The 21,522-nt window shown below is 50.2% G+C and overlaps 1 protein-coding gene across 1 annotated transcript in view; it reads right to left on the bottom strand.

The window, feature by feature from the left end:
- celsr2 (cadherin, EGF LAG seven-pass G-type receptor 2) overlaps window positions 1–21,401 on the bottom strand; it is a 137,342-nt gene extending 115,941 nt beyond the window's left edge. The window contains exon 1 of the mRNA XM_063215926.1: window positions 17,582–21,401. Within this exon, the coding sequence (XP_063071996.1) occupies window positions 17,582–21,149 (3,568 nt within the window). The 5' untranslated portion in view covers window positions 21,150–21,401. The remainder of the gene's footprint in view (window positions 1–17,581) is intronic.
- Window positions 21,402–21,522: the final 121 nt, after the last annotated feature.

Here is a 21,522-nt window from a genome sequence, read left to right as displayed (position 1 = left end):
TCGACAAAGACGGCTTCATTAAAACGAGACACCTGACATTTCCTCAGCTCATTTTTAGACATCAAACACTAATTACAGATGTAAAATACAGCTACAGAAATCCCTATCTTACTTCACAGAGAAACTAACATAAAAACCGATGTGGGAGGATTCACAACACCTTCGTTTCTCTGAAGATAGTGAGAGAGCAAAATCATCCAATTAGCCAGGCGGTAGAGTGACTACAGGAATGTCGCTGTAATTATGAAAACAGAGGAGACCTTTTCCCGCATGAGGAGGTCTAGGGCAAGTTCGTTCCACAGCTTGTCTCAGAGAGAGAGAGAGAGAGAGAGAGAGAGAGAGAGAGAGAGAGAGAGAGAGAGAGAGAGAGAAAGAAAAAGAAAGAAAGAGAGAGAAAGAAGGGGGTCGGGTGCTGGCCATCGCAGTCTCTAATCTACCCCCCATCCCCCGTGTCATCTGCTCGCTGCATAACGAATGAGGGTTTCCGTGCCGTTTCTCTTCCGTTTGGTTTGGCATGCTCCCGGTGTCATCTCCTCTCCTCTGTACTGTAATTACTTCGTCTGTCTCCAATCAGCCCGGCAGACAGCAGGGGTCCTGGCTTTTTCACCGGGGCCCGTGATTGTGTGTCATAATTACCGCAGGGGCCGCCGCTGCCGTGGTGAGAATAGAAAGACAGGGATGACTTGGGAATGGATCATCATCCTCATCAGGACCACGGAAATAATCATCCTGCCCTGCTCAGCTCTAAGACTGGGGCGGAACTATAGGAGGGGCGAGCAGGGCATTTGCCCCTGGGCCCACGGCCCTTACCCATTTGTGCAGGGGCCCTATTGTGACCTTGGAAGGCCGCTTGGGGGGCCCTGTTAGTGTTTTGTCCTGGGGCCCTGTGTGCAATTGTTCCGCCACTGCTCTAAGACTTTCCTCCACAGTCGTAGAAATAAGCCCCTTGATACCTCAAGGAATAATGCCTCCGTGTCAGACAGCACTGAACATTCAAACAGCATAACAAAAATAGCTTTTCTTTCATTATTGTGCCGAAGTCTTTCGCAAGGATGAAGGAAGCTGGAGAAATGACAGCCCTTTTCATTATTAAATGTTCCCAATCATTTGAGTTTATCTTGAATAAGCCCGTTGCTATGAGCCAGGTGCTGTGGTGGGTGTCATGGGAACGGAATCAGGGCTCCCGTGTGCCACCAGACATGTGTATGGAACACGGCGTGCTCGGTGGGGAAGCACAGGCTTTTAATCCACCTCCACAATCAGGCCGGCTGACAGCTTTGGACGCACCTGGGACAAAAAAACATGTGAAAGGGCCCCCTCCCCAATATATACAATGTAATGACCACTCAACTCTGGGCCCCCTACCCCCTTTCCCTGGGCCCAGGACCACTGAGCCCGTATCCCTCACCTCCTGCCTCCTGTCAGCTTCTCTGCCACCATACTCCACCAATAGGTGGGCGGAGAACACCGTATTATATAGCACAGCCGTGAGTGAGGAGGGGGTGGATGGAGTGGGGGGGGATTGAGACCATGCAGAGTGAGGAAGTCAAGCCTTCAGCGCACATTAGCGGCAGAGCAGGCAGGTTAAAGAGAACAGACAGGGGGGTGGGAGGTACTCGTTTCACCCCACGCTGCTAACTAGACCGGGGAAGGAAAAAAGAAAAGACTTCTTATACAGGAGGGCTGCCGACTTGACAGCCAAGTATAGGCAGCCTGCCTCGAATGATCATAAAAAAAGAAAAGTTCAAAAACAAACAATAATAAATCTCCAGATCCAAATGATTCATTAATTCATGCTAATCAGCAACTCATTAAGAAAACGCTGCACGGCAACACCCTTGTTTGCTGAAGTTCTGTCAATTAGCAGAAAACAGAAAACAGACAGAGAGAGAGAAAGGAAAAAAATAAACATCATCAGCCAGCCGTGCTTAAAGTAAAGCAGTGCACAAAGATCAAAGAGTTTTAACTGTGGCTCGGAGAGCGCATTAGAAATGTCATTGGGGAATGTGCCGACTGAACTAACTGCTGCAATTTACTACTACTGGCTGCGCTGTTGCTATGGCAGGGAGAGCTGAGCTAAAGAGGAGGGCAGGGTGGGGGGCAGGGTCTGGAGATTGGGGTCTGGGGCTGGGGGATCAGACTGGGCTTGGGGTTTGGTAAGGAGGGTACGGTGGGGGTGGACGGTGGAGGGTACAGGGGGGGGTGCTGCTGAGGGTGGTTGTTGGGGGTTGCTGATAGTTGGTGTGCTTCTCCTTGACACCCCAAGCCAACAGCTTCCCGTCCCAGCCCACATAAATAAATACCCACCACGGCCGGTTCACAGCAGAGGAAACCTTAGCCGCTTGCCGTGGCCCATATATCTGTCCCTTAGCTAGCCTAGCTAGCTCCTCATGACCGTCATTTCTTCTTTTATATCACCAAAGCCAGCGGCGGAAAGCCGGGCTACCTCAGAAGTACCAACACCAACACTAGCGCAGAGGCTCCTATTCCAGGAGACACATGAGCCGCACACCAATAGGGCGAATAGTGCATAGCCATCAAAACTAAACATGGCGCCATCCTCTCCCCGCATATTAATAGGAGCGCATGAAACACAGCAAAATAATAGATGGATGGGGTGCAACTTGGCCGAGGGTGAGAGAATGTGTGTGAGTGTGAGTGTGAGTGTGAGTGTGAGTGTGTGTGTGTGTGTGTGTGTGTGTGTGTGTGTGTGTGTGTGTGTGTGTGTGTGTGTGTGTGTGTGTGTGTGTGTGTGTGTGTGTGTGTGTGTGTGTGTGTGTGAGGGGGTTGATGAGGATGGGATGGGTGGCAGAGTTTTGGGAGGGCTTCTTTCAAAACGACCATCTCTGATTGGCTGGTGGTGGCTACCAAACAACATCGGTCATGCTTGGGCTACAGTTGATCATTAATAATAAAGACCTTCGCCAGTTAAAAATAAAAGAATAACCCAAGCCGTCAAGTGGCCACAGGCGGGGAGGGTGGGTAAGGGGTTGTGGTTGGGGTAGTAGGGGACGGCGGGATGGTTGGATGCAGAGGGGGGTGGTAATAGACAATGGTACTGGCCAGGAGGTGGAGGGGGGGTTAATGGGGACCGGGGGGGGGGGGGGGGGAATCCTCCTGTTGTCCTGGGGGACAGCTGCTCCTGGGATGGTCTCCACATTAGCATGGACCCTCCATATATCACTGGGAGGTCAGCGGAGGGAAACCATCCGCCACAGGGCACCCACAAGCCTGGCTAGCTAGCTGGGTGAGTGGCTTCACTGCCTGGCTCACTGGCCTGGGTGTTTTGCTTGGTTACTGGACCAAAGCATCTTTTCACAAAAACAACAACAAGACTGATACACTACGCTGCGGATTTTGTGCGTGTGTGTATACTGTAAACAAAGGAGGTGACAATGAGGATTTTATGCTTTTTGATTTACTTGAAAACAAAAAAGGAAAGGAATTTTCATGATTTGTTATGCACCGCAATGAGCTGTCCGTTAATTGATGCAGAATTCAAAATACAGGATTTTGAATACAGCTGTACCAAAAGGGATTTACAGTTTCTTTTAAAACAGGAATACTGTGTGTGTGTGTGTGTGTGTGTGTGTGTGTGTGTGTGTGTGTGTGCGTGTCTGTGTGTGTGTGTTTGTGTGTGTGTGTCTGTGTGTGTGTGTCTACATGCCTGTTTGTGTGTGTGTGTGTGTCTACATGCCTGTTTGTGTGTGTGTGTCTACATGCCTGTTTGTGTGTGTGTGTGTGTCTACATGCCTGTTTGTGTGTGTGTGTGTGTGTCTACATGCCTGTTTGTGTGTGTGTGTGTGTGTCTACATGCCTGTGTGTGTGTGTGTGTGTGTGTGTGTGTGTGTGTGTGTGTGTGTGTGTGTGTGTGTGTGTGTGTGTGTGTGTGTGTGTGTGTGTGTGTGCCTGCGTACGTGTGAGCGTGCGTATATAGATATCTGCATCACTGCAACAATACTCTTGTATATAATGATGGTTTCCTTGCACACAAGAAAAGAAAGAAAAGGTTGAATGTGAGTCCAACATGTTCAATACAATGTAAATCCCTTTAACCTCTTTACCTTGGGCAAAAAAAACTAAATCAATTGCGCTCATGATAATATATTGGTTTGCGCTTTCGTAATGGATTTATCGGGCCTCTGTCCTCCAGGCGCAAATCATCTCATGAGGGAGACCAGTTCTCCTGACCAACATCCTTCCCAAGTCCACAAAGCCTGTTAATCCACAATGTCTGCATTTCCACAGAAAATCAGATGACAAGGTCATTGGGGACATGAGACCCTCTGTGATTGGAACGCCACTGCCACCGCCACCACCACCATTATTATCACACATTTACTAAGGGCTGATCAGTTTCTCCGACAGAGTAGTGGAGGGAGAGAGAGGGAAAAAAGAGAAACACATTCCAGAGATTTTTCTCCATTATGGAGTGACAAGAGGGCACAGCGAGGTGGATTTAAACCGTAGACTCGGGTCTTGACTTTCCAACGGGTATTTGCATGTTAAAAGCAAAAGCTGTTCCATCAGCGCAAGCGAGCAAGCGAGGGAAGTGAACAAGCGAGTGGCGAAAGGGGCAGATTAGTCAGTGCCCGCAGACCATGAGCGTGACCAAGCGAGTTTTCCCTGACCGTCCAACCGACCGACCGACTGGCGGACCAGAGAGTTCTCAAGGTCAGGCTTCTCAATTCCAAATGAGCAGAGCTTTGCTTTATTACATCGAATTTCCCCCCAACCGCCTAATTTATTTCATTTCCATCCCAAACTTCAAAAGCACATCCGAAAGCTCAAAGTCATTTTCTTTGTAAAAAAAAAAATGCTCCAAATTAAGCCGATGGAAATGAGGGTAAATGCATCTCCATAAACCCTAAACAGAGAACAAACAAACAAACAAACAAACACACACACACACACACACACACACACACACACACACACACACACACACACATAACCACACAAACAAATAATGCCACTAATGCCCTTTCCATTTACACTAATCCGCAGAAGCGGGAAAAGGCCAGATACGGTCGGTCGGAATTCCCTCGTGTCAGTGTCTCTCTCTGACTCTCACACACATCTGTAGAGAAATGCCCTTCTGTGTGTAGTAGTCCATTTGGCTGGTATGGGAGAACAGCTGAATAAGTAAGACGATCCAGGGTGTTCTTACAGAGCCACCAAACCATAACAAAACCCACTTGTTCTGGCTCAGCTCCAGGTGCAGCCATCTGGCTAGTTAGGCTAGCTATCTATCCGTGCAACCCTGCAATACCCTTAACAGTAGTTACCATCACTGACACAGACACAACTACACCCCACCCCCAAAACATATTTAACATCACAAAGAAACCACAACCAGCGTGTTTGCAATAATTTCATAAGTCGGTAATATGGTTGAGTGAGTAAGAACAATGAGCTAGTCTAATGATCCTGTCAGTTTGAATTGATCCGCGCGCTAGAGCGACGCCGCTCACTTGAGCCCAGAGCAGTGTGTGGGCCGTGGTCGGTGCACATGCCTCTTTGCTAGACATTAACTTTGTGGCGTGGGTGGTTGATGGTTAACATGTCGGCAAGTAGCCTACACCTGAGCAGGTCAAACATTAGCTTTTTCATCATTATCTAGCCTATAGAATTCCCCCATACAGAGCAAGGAAACTTGTCATATAGACTGAGTGAAAAAGTGCAACTTTTTTCTGCAGCAGACAGACAGGCTCTTCTGAGGACGACATAGAGAGAGAGAGACAGAGGGGAAAAAATACAGCAGTCCCACCATAAGTTGCCATCACTTTGGAGCACAGCGATGGCATGCGTTCACTGGCCATTGGCTCGACATCATGTGCACGCTGTTGCTCCAGCCAGGGAAGCGCTTTTCCCGAAGAGGTGTGGAAACAGTTTCTACGTTGGGGAACAAAGAGATCAGCAAGCGACTCCAAACCAGCCAGCCAGCCCGAACCAACACAGTCAGCCAGGGATGCTGACAGGGTGGGCGGGACACAAAGGGGTCAGTTGTCCCAGGCCCAGGGAGAGAGGGAGGGGGCAAGAATTGGGTTTTCATGACATTGTATGTATTGGATGGGGAGGCCCTTTAAGATGACTTTGCCCCAGACCCAGAAAGAGCTGTCAGCGGTAAGCCTGCAATCCGGCCACTACTCAGCAGCCCATGTGAGGGAGGGCAGGGGTGTGTGCTGGGGGTATCATGGGGGACTGGGGAGGTGTGGTGTGGTATGGTGTGGTGAGATGGGATGGCCCGATATGCCAGAACAGACAGCGGGCTCTACCCCTTCCAACAGGCAGAGCCTCCTAATCCCCAGTCTCTGTCCCCTTCCAAACATTGGGATGATGTCATCCCGAACACCCAGACCCCTGGTACACACACACACACACAGACACAGACAGACACACGCACACAAACACACACACTCTCACACACAGATATGCCCTCTGGCTCATCCGGGCTCCACAGCAGAGTAGAGTAGAGTAGAGGAGGAGGAGAGGAGAAGAGAGCAGAACAGAGCACTGCAGTGGTGAGGACGGCTCACAAAAGGGAGACACTGCCATTGTCACACGAGCCAACGGCAGGAAATCAGATACCATACAAAACACCACACCGCCCTCACCGTCAATCCCATACAACTCATCCAACCATTACAGTACATGCCGAGTTTTGCCAAACCACCACACACATACACACCTAGAGTACATATCCTCACACCACATCGAATAGAATTCATCCAACGCGTTTCATACTCAAACCATTCCATGCCCAGCCTTACAATCCACCCCACCATCCTGACACACACACACACAGACAGACAGACAGACAGACAGACAGACAGACAGACAGACAGACAGACAGACAGACAGACACACGCACACACACACACACACACACACACACACACACACACGGCACTCACATGCCACTGCCAGGCTCCCAAATAAGATTCAGGAGATCACGACTTGGTGCGAACACGGCTGGGCCATTAACTGCTCAGGAGACCTGGCACCTTAGTTTACAAATAGCCAGTCACAATCACACAAAGTGGGTGTTGCAATTAAAACTTGGACATACAATACAAACGTTGCCCTGAGGAAAAGTCGCCAGTTTGGCAACAAAACCGCTACAGACGATTATTGGAAAATCTTTTAAAAAAAGACCAATGTAGAGAATGGAGACCCTGCTGTTTGGGTGAATTCTCATTGGATCGTTGCAGTGCCCCCTCGGTGTCAAAAGGTCACTGAATGATAGAGGATTAACCGCTCAGAGCTGGGGTCACGGCACCGGGCTTCATTGCAACAAGGATGCCAGTTGGCCCTTAGAAGAAAAAAATAAAATGGCGTCCCTGCCAAAGTCTAAGAACTTATGGGCCACCCCTGCCCCTATGACACCCCCTCTCATCCACTCCACTCCACCCCCCCCCCCCCCTCCCTCCCCAGCTCTGTCTTTAGGTCCACAAAAAAAGAGAACCCCCCCTCCTCCGACGGTCCCCACCCACCAGGAATTTCTCAAGCATTGCTGTGATCACTATGACAACGGGTCGCTTAACAAAGCATTTCTCTTGGCCATTCTTCCCTTTGAGTGAGCGACCAGAGAGAGAGAGAGACAGAGAGAGACAGAGGGAGAGAGAGAGAGACAGAGAGAGAGACAGAGAGCGCAAGAGAGCAGGAGAGCAGGAGAGAGAGAGTGCAAGAGAGCAAGACAGCAAGAGATCAAGAAAAAAGACAGGGAGAGAGGAGCGAAAAAAAGGAAAAAAATGGTGCAAGCTCAACAGTCATAGGGGGGTGAAAAGAAAGAAGGTGGCCCTAGTAGTGGTGGTGTGGGTGCTGGGGAAGTGGAATGAAAGAGGGAAGAAAAATGGGTGTAAGGGAGGAAGAGGGTGAAAGAGTTGAGTATCTCAGGCACGGGACGAATGCAGGGACATGGGGAGAGAGAGAAAGAAAGAGAGAGAGAGAGAGAGAGAGAGAGAGAGAGAGAGAGAGAGAGAGAGAGAGAGAGAGAGAGAGAGAGAGAGAGAGAGAGAGAGAGAAAGAAAGAGAGAGAGAGCGGGAGCGGGTGTGTGAGCGAGGGACAGAATAAGGCAGTGAGAAGAAAAAAGACCAAACACTGCGAAAGATAAAAGAGTTGAAACAGTAGAAACAGCGACCAGTGCCACAATCCCAGCCAAGACCAAGAGCACAGAACAGGGCAGCAAGCAACAGGTACGGCAGGGAACACTGTGAAAAGAGATGACAAAGAAAGGGAAGGAAAGGTGGGGGAGGGAGGGAGAAAAAAAAAGAAGACAAAAATTTCCCAAAATTCCATGCGAGCCTTTGACTAATGACCTCATGGGAGGGGGAAAGTGGGCCGACACACGCGCGAGCACGCACACGCACACGCACACACACACACACACACACACACACACACACACACACACGCACACGCACACGCACACGCACACGCACACGCACACGCACACGCACACACAAACACTTCCCCTTCCCTCGCACCTGCTTAAGCTCACTGAGCAGAATCAGAACACAGAGAGACATTACCAAACTCCAGTCCATGTCTAGCTTTACTATATAAACTCCTTACTGCAGTGTGTCTACAGTGGTAGGAGCTACTGAATTAGACACAGGTGTGTGCTGTGGGGCCATCATGAAAAAACAACACACTTCATAACAACTCTGATGGAAAAACTACTCAGACATGGGATATGTGTGCCTGACCGACCATTCTTCCGGCTCAGAGGTCAAAGTGAACTTTCCACACAAAAAAACTAAAATGAAAAACAAAAAAAACAAAAAAACGAGAGAGTTGTTTTTTAAATCAGCACAGCTGCTAACTTGTCTGTTTTATCTACTCTATACAGCGCTAATTTGGTGTAGCCAGTGTTGTGGAGCTAATGTTACAGACGGAGCAGGGAGCTGAAACAGCCGGCTGCGGGAGACGGAGTAGACGGATCGAGAGGGAGAGGAGAGGAGAGGGAGGAGAGGAGAGGAGAGGAAGAAAGAAGAGGAGAGGAAGACAGAAGAGGAAAGGAGAGGGAGAGGGAGAGGGAGAGGAGAAGGGAGAATAGCAGAGGAGAGGGAGAGGAGATGGGAGAATAGGAGAGGAGAGAAGCAAGGAGAGGAGAGGAGAGAAGAGAGGAGAGAAGAGAGGGGAGAAGAGAGGGGAGAAGAGAGGAGGAGGAGCAAGGAAAGGAGAGGAGAGGAGAGGAAGAAGGAAGAGGGGAGGAGAGGAGAGGAAGAAAAAAGAAGAGAGCGGTGGCAGAGGAGGGGAGAGAGAGGAGAGAGGAGAGGAGAGGAGAGGAGAGGAGAGGGGAGGAGAGGCGAGGAGAGGAGAGGAGAGGAGAGGAGAGGAGAGGAGAAGAGAAGAGAGGAGAGGAAGAAAAAAGAAGAGAGAAGTGACATAGGAGAGGGATCAGGGGGCACAGGGCAGGGGCAGCAGCCAGCCCAGGCCAGGCCAGGAACAGTATCCCGTGCGAGCTCATATTCCTAATCTCCCTTAATGACATTAGGGAGCGCCGGTCCAGCAACGCTGGGCTGGAGCCTGGTGAACACACTAGGCAGCTAGGGGAGGGATGCTGCTGTTGGGACGGAATGGACATGGGGGTGGGGAGGATATTCTGGATAAAAGCAGCAGATCTACATGTTTGCTCAGGGGCCCCACAATGATGGAGAGAGAGAGAGAGAGAGAGAGAGAGAGAGAGAGAGAGAGAGAGAGAGAGAGAGAGAGAGAGAGAGAGAGAGAGAGAGAGAGAGAGAGAGAGAGAGATAGAGATAGAGATAGAGATAGAGATAGAGATAGAGATAGAGAGAGAGATAGAGATAGAGATAGAGATAGAGATAGAGAGAGAGAGAGAGAGAAAGAAACAGAGATATGGACACATATAGGGGTGAATAAGCAAACATGGGGCCAAGAGGGGAGAGAAAGACAAAGAGATGGAGTTAGCGACAGAAATAACCCACAGGAAGAATAACCAAATAGAGCAAAAAAGAGAGAAGGAGAGCAAAATATAGACACAAACACACATAGAAACAAACAAACAGACAACAAATAAAACGAAACCATGCAGGTCCTACTTAGCTAGAAGCCAATTCAAAAGACATCAACAGGGACTGTATGCGTCTCTTGTGTGTGTACACACAGCTGCAACAAAAACAACCCCATATTCAAAACACTCATTTGAATATTTTACGTGCTCAGACACACACGCACTTGCCGGATGACTTTGCATGCAGATGAAACGAAACAAAACAAAAACGTCAGTCAGGCCACTGCATTGATGTGAGAGTGACTCAGACGACAGCCATTACCCCCAGGCGACCCCCCCCTCAGAGCAACACGCATGGACAGAGGCCCAAATAACCATGACAAAACCCTCCACACACAAAATCATCAAAATGTAGTCATCAACTTGACTCAAAAATTGTAGTGGCAACAGTAGGGCATAGTATTGTCTATGTTTTTTAAATGTGTGCATGTTTTTAGCTCCCTGCCCAGGGACCACAGATGTAAACTAGCTTCTAGCTAACTCTGGTACTGTCTTGTACATGGTCCCTGTCAAATATGCTAATAAACAAAAAAAAAACCTAAACAAAAAAAAAATGTCAGTTGTTACATCGACCATGAGAAACCCCATAATTGTCCTATTCTAATCATCAAGATACTGTTATTGATTTCATGGTTTGATATGGGGAAGGGGTGGGGGCATGGGATCAATTCATGTTGAAGTTGCACATCCTTTGTTACAATTTATTGGAAAATGAAACTTTGGGGAAAAATTGGGGAAAAACCACCACTATCAACCAGGCCACATGAATAAACCCACGGTTGTCCAAATGGCGAAAAAATACAGAAATCAGTTTCAGGTCACTGTACTGTGGTGATTATTCTCAACAAATCCTCGAGTGCGTCATCACACGCCAACCATTTGAGGCAAGAGGTGAGAGGGTAGAGTTAATGGGGACAAGACGATGGCAAGCTCAGCCCCTTCCAAGGAGATGCCCCACTTTTCTGAGGTAGGTGAAGAAGGGGAAGAGCGGAAGAGAGAGGGAGAGGCAGAGAGAGAGAGAGAGAGAGAGAGAGAGAGAGAGAGAGAGAGAGAGAGAGAGAGAGAGAGGCAGAGAGAGAGAGACAAAAGGGAGATTGAGGAAGGAGAGAGGAAGAGAGATCGACAGAATGGGAAGCCCTGACCGAGAGCTGTTGGGAGGGATAACAGAGAGAGAGAGAGAGAGAAAGACATAAAAGTGAGATTAAGGAAGGAGAGAGGAAAAGAGATGGACAGAGTGGAAAGTGAGAGAGAGCAACAGTAGATAGCAGAGGCCAGTCAGTCAGAGACCACCTACGTGTATGTAGGCAGCTGACAAACCCCGAGAGCTCTAGTTTGTGTAGCGCGACCCACAGGCATGCACACACACACGGTCAGAACAAACAACCAAGCACAGTGTGTGGGTTCAAACACACACACACAGGTTCACACACACACACCTCGCTCTATTAAAGAGCACCGTTTATATAGAGGGAGGCACTGCCAGAAAAAAAATCTAAAAGGCACCTTGACATTTATACACAGTCGGACACACAGACACACACAGACACACACAGACACACACAGACACACACACACACACACACACACACACACACACACACACACACACACACACACACACACACACCTCGCTCTATTAAAGAGCACCGTTTATATAGAGGGAGGCACTGCCAGAAAAAAAATCTAAAGGCACCTTGACATTTATACACAGTCGGACACACAGACACACACACACACACACACACACACACACACACACACTGCCTGCAGCTTTACACATCAGCCTGCAGCTTTAGGCGTCCATTCACTTCTCGTGCTTGTGAACCTCCTTGTAATTTCATCTTTGGTGAAGGTTGCTGGGCATTTACTGCCTGACAACGGCAGGAGAGGACATAGCATGTGCCATTGCTCTGTGTGTTTGTGTGTGTGTGTGTGTGTGTGTGTGTGTGTGTGTGTGTGTGTGTGTGTGTGTGTGTGTGTGTGTGTGTGTTTGTGTGTGTGTGTGTGTGTGTGCGTGCCTGTGTGTACAGTATGCGTATGTGTGAGTCTGTACGTGTGAGCAGTACGTGTTCGCATCTGTGTGTGTCTGCATCTGTGTATGTGTGTGTGTATGTCTGCATCTGTGCATGCGTGTGTGTGTGTGTGTGTGTGTGTGTGAACCAAGGCCGCTAAATCGTCTCATCAGATGCCATTACAGCTGTAATCTAGCTTTGAGAAATCGCCCATTGGCCCGCAGCGCAGTTAGTTCCAATCCTGCCGCAACACAGTCAATCAGCCAGCGACACTGGCAATAAGCATTCTTAATCCAGCATATTAACTAACGGTGGGTCGGGCTGGGGGGGCCCTATGCCAGCCTAGAACCAATCCCCCCCCCCCCCCCCACACACACACACACTCCTCCTCCCGAGGCAGCGCCCCGTTTAATCTGGCTCTTTTAATTGAGTGCAGAGTGGATTAATCCAGCGTTTAGTAGCGGGTGGAGTTGTGAACTGTGTGCTGTGAACAAGTGATGATCTCTCAGAGGCTGAAATGGATTGGAGTGGAATGGAGGAGCCGAGGAACATGGGCCTCTGTTTTGACAGGTTTACCCGAAACCTGTGTGTGTGTGTGTGTGTGTGTGTGTGTGTGTGTGTGTGTGTGTGTGTGTGTGTGTGTGTGTGTGTGTGTGTGTGTGTGTGTGTGTGTGTGTGTGTGTGTGTGTGTGTGTGTGTGTGTGTGTGCATTTGGGGCACCCTGGAGGGACACAACAACCCCCAGCATAGCTGGTGGGAGGATTAGAAGGAGGCCTGAATGCACATACACACGGCACGAGTGAACAGACGAGTTAGACTCTACTGTTCCTACTCTAACTGTTTGTGTTAGAAATGTAACCGTTTGTAGCTGTAATGTGCATCCAACAGTGTATGCGTCATCCACATGTTTTTGTTCAAATGATTGTTGATGAACAGGGCTGATTTAGGTGCTGTTTCCACATAGCTGGATATTTTTAAATGTGGATATTTTTTGTCTCTTGGTTAGGTGTAAACGCAACATGTGGATAAAAATAAGAACTCCATTGTAACAGGGCCCTAGATGGGATATTTGTATTTTTGATATGTGGATTTTTTAACTCTGTTTATGTGGAAACGAAAGGCCAAAACCAAAGCGTTTTCAAAAATATCCGGCTATGTGGAAACGGCACCTTAGTTCAGTCTCATGCATAGAGATATTTCCATTCCAATCTTCCCGTGATATCCAATCTGACTCCAGCTCCAGCTACAACACAGCAAGGCCCTCTTCGCAATCACACACACGCACGCACGCACGCACGCACCGACGGTGAGGAGAGCAACAACAATGGCAGCTCCCTTCCTTGTGAGTGGACAGTGCTGTGGGAAGTGGGGGTGTTATATAACAGGAGAGAACAGCCAGCATGCCAGGTAAGAGGAGGAATCTGGGACAGTGGTTTGTGTGTGTGTGTGTGTGTGTGTGTGTGTGTGTGTGTGTGTGTGTGTGTGTGTGTGTGTGTGTGTGTGTGTGTGTGTGTGTGTGTGTGTGTGTGTGTGTGTGTGTGTGTGTGTGTGTGTGTGTGTGTGTGCGCGCGCATTGGGATGGGGTTTCCAACATGAGTTAGAACACAAAAATAAATACCCAACACGTGACGACATACAGTACACATCTGTCAGTTTCCGCTTGGCTGCGCTACACAGCCTGCTCCAACACTCCACACAACAGCTCATCTGGTTTAAAACTCATGATTCAGTTACTGAGTGCAGTTTTGCCTTTGCTACTCAAGACACACTCTTCCCCTTTCATAGGAACTCATTATCATTTCTTAACACCTCTCTTCCTCCCCCATCCACCCCCTTCATTTCTTTTACTTTATTTACCATCTCACCTCTCCATTCACTATAACCCCCCACAACCCCTCAACCCTCTTCTCCCGTCCTCACCTATTTATGCTTTATGCCTACCTCCTTCATGTCCCCCACCTCTCTGTCCCTCTCCCTCTCTCTTCTCTCTCTCTCTCTCTCCGTCCATCTGATATACACAGCTCAGCAGGTGCAGGGCCAGCCTCTGAAGTGTCCAGCACTCTAATTGGTCTGGAGGAGAGGCCACAGCTGTTCCCCTTCTGACGACCCCCCTCTCTACCATCTCCATCCCCATCCCCATCCCCATCCCCATCTCCATCCCCTCACTACCCCCATGCTGATCCACAACCCCAGGCTTGTTCCAGAGTCCAACAGGAACCCCCCTTCTTCCCTTCCTCTCCCCTAAAGCCTTGAAGATCGATCCGGCTAGCGAGGAGTTTTGTCTCGTCTCCTCCAAGACAAGGCTCTCCTCAGCCTCCACCTCTCTCTCTCTCTCTCTCTCTCTCTCTCTCTCTCTCTCTCTCCAGGGGACCTACTTCTTCCTTAAAGCGCCTCATGGGAACTTTAACCATAAACAACAAAAAAGAGAAAGAAAACCGTGCTCGTCGTTGCTATGGCTCAGTGCCACGGTAATGATGCTGCAGAGGTAACGAGCCCCAGGACAGCAGCACGTGTGGAAGGAGAGCAGAATAAAATCATCAACACTGCTGCCATTATCACCGTCACCTCCTGCTGTGGTCATAATCATTTGCCATAAGGTCCTCCAAGACAGCCACCAATGAAATATCCGTTAAATGACAAAATAAAAATAAAAAGAGAGCCTTGGCTGTGGCTCAAACAGCTAAGGCACCGTATTGTTACGCTGGGGAGACGGGTTCGATCCCAGCCCAAGGTCATTTCCTGATCTCTCTCTCCTAACCATTTCCTGTCCTCTCCTAGTCACTACCAGCTCATCAAATAATAGAGGCACAAAAATGTCTACATATTTTTTTAATTTAAAGGGTAAGCATCAAGGTTCCTCCCCTCCTCTCTCAAACCTTGCCTGATACCAGAAACCAGACCAGTGCCTGACAAAAGTGAAAATAAAAACGTGGTGGGTTATGAAGAGGATGATGAAAAGCTCTGCTAACAGTTAAGGTCATGGCTGAGGCCAGAGCTTTCAGAGGGCACACACAGTCGAGTAGAGCAGAGTGACTCATAACAGACACCACCACAGCACAGACGGAGGCAAACACAAACCACACCGCTCTACAGGTTCAGTCACATTTTTCCCGGCCAGCCTCGAATTAAAACCGGTGCTTTGCGGTGTCAAGTTTAAAATTTATTGGCCTCCCGTGTTGTTGAATCTAAACACAAAAGGCAAAAGGCACAGGGCTCACGAGCACAGTTCGCAGCAGCATGTTCCCAAGAGGAGATTGTTGTTGCCCTAAAGATAGCAGTGACAGCAACAGGTCTGGTATTATTAAAAATAAAATGGCATTAGCCCCCCATGTAGCTGTGATAATATGTTGGCTAAAATAGATATTGCGTGATGGAGGAGAAGGACAATCAACTTAAATGTGCAATCAACTTATGTGTGTGAGTTCCTGCAAGGTGAAAATTGTGTTAAAAGCTAAATCTGACACAGCAGCTCTTAGGATTATTGATTGGATAATTCATTTTGCAATTCCTGCATCCCGCAGGACAAATCTACAGTTTCCAGTAAACCCTATATCCCAAGAACAAAATAACTGTGGCAAAAATTGAAGCCAAATATGACCAAAGAAAAAAACCTGAGACAGCATTGTACTCCGCCAAACCAAAGTTTAACTGTTTGTTTTGGGTGGCCAAGGGGTTAAAACAAGGTGTGAATATGGTATGCTTCTGTTTGACAGAGTAGCACCTCCTAAGGCCTACCCTCTACCCCAAGGTCCCCGCCAGCCAGCCTGGCAAATGCATCACACTCACACAAACTGCCATTTAAATTCATGACAACACATTGATCACAATCAAGTCGCTGTGACAACACGTGCGACCTAACAAGATGACAAATGACAGGCAGCGACAGACAGAGAGAGAGAGGGGGGGTCTCTCGCTCTGCTCCCCACCAACCCCAATTGCAACATTTCCTGTGACCAATGTCTTTATAAACCCCCTCAGTCAGTCACACCTCTGAGCCCGGTTTTCAGTCAAGCGCCACTGCGCAGAATGTTAAAAAGAAGGGATATCAGGGATGACTAATCCTTTCCTATTAAAAACACACACCACTGGATCTATTGCTCACATCAGCCACAGTCTTTTGAATGTTAATTATTCCCTCTTCTTCATGTTTAATATAAAGGCTCGAAGCACACTGGCGGGCACAGAGAGAGAGAGAGAGAGAGAGAGAGAGAGAGAGAGAGAGAGAGAGAGAGAGAGAGAGAGAGAGAGAGAGAGAGAAGAGAGAAGAGAGAGAGAGAGAGAGAAGAGAGAGAGAGAGAGAGAGAGTGTTGAGCGGCTCCTGCATTAAACATTTCACGAGGACCTCTTCAAAGCCACATGAATCGGGGCGGATAATGCCCTGTAAAATACAGCAGTAATCTCTGCCGGCAGCTGACTGGGGCTGGAGCTTTGGATCTAGGCCCAGTTCTGGTGTTGTTTCTGAATGATGATGATGACTCCATTCTGACTTTGGCTAGACGAATCTTGCAGTTATCACAAGATACTATTTCCAGAACCAGGTTAACTCACTTAAGCCAGACGGATTAATACAACGCTGCTGACTCTGGATAAGTTTGTGTTCAGGCCTAGCTCTGGTGTTGTTCTGCATGATGATTCCCATCACTGTTCTGACTTTGGCTAGAGACATCTATTCTAATACCAAAGACAGTAGTACGTCCAAAAGCAGGTGAATATCACATTACCGGGATATGTTACACAGAGTCATACAACTCTGAACAAAAAAAGTTCCCATTGTGACTTCATTTTCGTAGACAAAGACCAAGACAATAACATGACGTTTAACCTTTGTTTTGGTTTCAATAATCTCGACCAGTCACTAAACCACTTAACCAGAAGATCCATATGCTCTACTGGCTGCGATTAACATTTCCAAGGGGGATTGTGAAACTGCATTTGATCTTTTTTCATTTCCGTAAGCCAGCAGTAATAAGGCAGATCATCAATGAACACTGCAAAAGTATAACATTGCTGCTACATGCCTGCTGGTCTAGAAAACGTACTACACTCTTGGATCAGGTTGCACAGACTGTTACTGAGACCACTTTTTTCTATGACCTCCAAATAATGGAACTCCTCTCAGCTCTAAGGAGGTGTATTAGTATCAAAGAAGGGTGTGTGTGTGTGTGTGTGTGTGTGTGTGTGTGTGTGTGTGTGTGTGTGTGTGTGTGTGTGAGTGAGTGAGTGAGTGAGTGAGTGAGTGAGTGAGTGAGTGAGTGAGTGAGTGAGTGAGTGAGTGAGTGAAAATTGTGTGTGTGAGAGACAGAGAGACAGACAGAGTATGTGTGTGAGTATGTGTTTGTGTGTAGGTAAGGAGGTGTATGCATATCCTAGAAGTGTGTGTGTGAATGTGTGTGTGTGTGTGTGTGTGTGTGTGTGTGTGTGTGTGTGTGTGTGTGTGTGTGTGTGTGTGTGTGTGTGTGTGTGTGTGTGTGTGTGTACGTAAGCAGGTGTACTGGCATCAAAGAAGGCCATTCGGTTGATTCGACTCACCTGAGACGGCGATCCTCATGGAGGCCTCCAAGGGCCGATTGTTGTCCAGGTCTCTGCTCAGTCGGATCTCCCCGGTGCTCTGGTTCAGCAGCACCAGGTTCAGCTCGTTGCCCGCCTCGAAGGTGTACTGCAGCTGGTCCGACACGTCCGGGTCATAGGCCGGGATGCGGCCGATAACTCCCGTGGGGAAGCTGTTGGACTTGTCCGTCACGTAGTTGTTGAAGATGATCTGGAAGTTCTTGAGCACGGGTACGTTGTCGTTCTTGTCAACCAGCTTGATGTGGACGGTGGCCCGGCTGACGAGGGGAGCCGAGGTGGCCTGGACCACGATGACGTACTCGGAGCGCACCTCGTAATCCAGGTCCATGAGCGCCGTGAGCTCCCCGGAGAAGATGTCCAGCTGGAAGACCTCCGGGATGTTGCCTTCAACGATCTGGTACATGATCTGGGCGTTGCTGCCCTCGTCCGGGTCGGAGGCGGAGATGTGGGCCACCACCAGGCCAATGGGGCTGTTCTCGTCCACCATGATGTCGAACTCGTCCTTCTCGAAGACGGGAGGGTTGTCGTTGACGTCCATGATGGTCACCTGGATGTCCACAGGCGTCTTGAGCGCCGGCACTCCCTTGTCCACGGCGAAGGCCTGCAGGTTGTAGGTGGGCATGTTCTCACGGTCCAGGCGCCTCAGCGTGCGCACGATGCCAGAGGTGGACTCGATGATGAAGTCTCCGTCTCCGTCGTCCCCGCCTTGGAACGTGTAGAAGACACGTCCGTTGAGGCCCGAGTCGCGGTCGGTGGCTGACACCTGGACCACGCTGGTGTACACGGGCACGTCCTCCATCACAGAGCCCGCGTAGCGGTCCCTCAGGAAGCGCGGCGAGTTGTCGTTGACGTCGCTCACCAGGATCTCCAGGTAGGTGGTGTCGGACTTCTGCGGGATGCCGTTGTCCCGCGCCGTGATGGCCAGCGTGTAGGACAGCTGGTCCTCATAGTCCAGCTCCATCTGGGTCGACACGGCGCCCGTGTCCGGGTCGATGTGGAACTGCGGGATGCTGTCGTCCATGAAGTAGGTGATGCGCGCATTCTCCCCCGTGTCCTCGTCCGTGGCGCTGATCACCACCACTGTGGTGCCCACGGGCCGGTCCTCGTTGATGTTGACGGTGTAGTGCGAGGTCTGGAACACAGGCCTGTGGGTGTTGGCGTCTGTCACGTTGATGTAGACCTTGGCGGTGTCGTAGAGCGTGCCATCCGAGGCGGTGATGGTGAGCACGTACTGGCGCTCCAGCTTGTAGTCCAGCGGCAGCGCCAGTGTGACCAGGCCTCCGCCGCTCTGGCTGGTGATGGAGAAGCGGTTGCGCGTGTTGCCGCTGGTGATCTGGTAGGTGACCACGCTGTTGATGTCCTGGTCCACGGCCGACACGGTCACCACGCTGGTCCCCACGGCGGCGTCCTCATTCAGACGCATGAAGTAGGCCTTCTGCGTGAACTCGGGGTTGTTGTCGTTCACGTCCAGGATGGTCATGCTGATGCTGGCCGAGGAGGACATGAGGGGCGTGCCGTGGTCCTGCGCTTCAACGCCGAAGTTGTAGAAGTCAACACTCTCCCGGTCCAGCTCGGCCGCCACCACAATCCAGCCCGTGCTGTTGTTGATGGTGAAGGGGAAGTTGGGCGTGGTGTCCACCAGCCGGTACTCCAGGCGCGAGTTGTCCCCGGAATCGGCGTCCACCGCTTGTATGTGGATGACCGAGTAGCCAATGGGGACGTTCTCCAGCACGGTGGCCTGGAAGGGGGTGCTGACGAAGATGGGCGCGTTGTCGTTGATGTCGAGGACTTGCACGGTGACCACGCCGCTGATGTTGGAGAGGGGAGGGCGGCCTCCGTCCTGGGCGCGGATGCGCAGCGTGTACTCCTTGTTGGCCTCGTAGTCCAGGTGGCTGACCAGGTCCATCTTGCCGCTCTGGGCGTCGATGTAGAACTGGCCGCGGGTGTTGCCGCTCATAATGCTGAAGTGGACCACGGCGTTGCTGCCCTTGTCCTGGTCTGTGGCGGTCAGCTGCAGGATTTCAGTGTTGGGCGCCAGGTCTTCTGGCACCTGCACCACGTAGCGCTTCTCACTGAACTGCGGAGCGTTGTCGTTCTCGTCCTCCACTACGATGTGGACGGTGGCCGTGGCGCTGCGAGGACCTGGGTCCTGGCCCTGGTCGTTGGCCTCCACCAGCAGCGTGTAGGCGTCCACCGTCTCGCGGTCCACGCGGCCCTTGGTGCGGATGACGCCCGAGCGCGAGTCGATCTCGAACACGTCGTTGGTGCCGTTGCTGTTGATGACGCGGTAGAGAATGTTGCCGTTCATGGGGGCGTCTCCGTCAGTGGCACGGACCGTCAGCACCTCGTAGCCGATCTCCAGGTTCTCCCTCACGCTCTCCTTGTAGTCCTGCTGCTCGAACACGGGGTCGTGGTCGTTGGTGTCACTGACGGTGATGGTGAGGGTGGCCATGCCCGTGCGCCTTGGTGTGCCATGGTCCACTGCGGTGACGCGGAACACGTGGGTGTCCTTGGTCTCCCGGTCCAGTATCTCCACGGTGGAAACGACCCCGCTGACAGGGTCCACGGCAAATAGGTTGTTGGAGCGGCTGTCGAAGAGGGCCTCGATGAAGTAGTCCAGTCGGCCTGCCTCCCCCTCGTCAGAGTCCACAGCTTTCAAAACAATCACGGGAGTGCCAGCTGGCATGTTTTCTGGCACAGACACCTGGTACATGGGTGGCTGGAACTGAGGGCTACTGTTGACATTCCTTTTCCTCCTGCTCACGATACCCGAGTCGGACTGAGCCGCTCTCTTGAGCAACTTCTCCAGATAGCCGTGTCTGAAAGAGCCGTGACCCACGCGCCAGTGCACGGAGATGTCATGGGTGTTATCGTGCCTCCGCTTCCCCACGCTTTCGGCGGCGCCCTTACAGCGCAGGTCAAACTCCACCAAACTTTCCCGTTTAAAACATTGCGCACGTGAAACAAACAGTTGTCCATTTGAAATGTAGAATATTGAGCTCCCAGTAACATTGCAGTGCACATTGTTGGGGATCATAGATTCGGGCAGCAGATCCCACACAGAGAAAAGATACGAGTCAGCCTCGAAGCACTCGCTCTGGTGGTTGTTGACATTTAACAAACTTATAACATCAAGGTCCCATTTCGTTTTATGCTTGTGTTTGTTTACACAGTTCCTGCCGTGCACATGCACATCGTATTGAGTAGTTAAAAGGTGCCTGAAACCGGGTGCTTGAGTCACACAGTCCGAAACCGTATACACAGAGAAAGGGTTTGAAAGAAACAAGTCACAATGCAATTCCCCTGAAACTGACACAATGCCCGCCGTCGCATCAGTTTGAATGAAGGGTTTTGTGAATTTCGGAGCAATTACCTGGTCCAAAGTGCAAGCCCCGCTCTGTTCCAGACTTGAGAGGACTGTCCCCGGCCCCGCATCTTCGTTTATGTGTACAGTGTAACCATTCGTCTGAGAGATTAGTTTCCACAGCGCAAAAACAACAAACAACAAATCCCACTTTATGAGGAACATATCGCTTCTCAGTTCTGATCTCCGGGACTCCGGGTCAATGAAATTGCGCCAGCCTTTCCTTCAAACTTTCCGTCTCGTCGCTCCCTTTTGTTGCGGCGTATCCATGCTCTCCCCAGTACTCCACAGTAGCTCATCCAACAGAATTGTGAGAAACCGCAGTATCCTTGCCTGAGCCACAACACCGATACAGACACATACACTCCTCTTCCACGCCGACACCTTCTCTCCGTTGGCGTGAATGATTAAAATGGCTCCGACTAGTGCTGCGCCTTGAGGCTTCTCATTACCATAAACCTGTTCAAATACAACGAGGGAGTGAGTGAGTGCGAGAGAGGGGGAGCGGAGAGGAGAGGAGAGGGGGTGGGGTGGGAAG

Source organism: Engraulis encrasicolus, chromosome 14, assembly GCF_034702125.1.
Source record: "Engraulis encrasicolus isolate BLACKSEA-1 chromosome 14, IST_EnEncr_1.0, whole genome shotgun sequence".
Classification (NCBI taxonomy): Eukaryota; Metazoa; Chordata; class Actinopteri; order Clupeiformes; family Engraulidae; genus Engraulis; species Engraulis encrasicolus.
The sequence above is the reverse complement of the archived record's forward strand: the minus strand, read 5'-3'. Positions and strand labels throughout refer to the sequence as shown.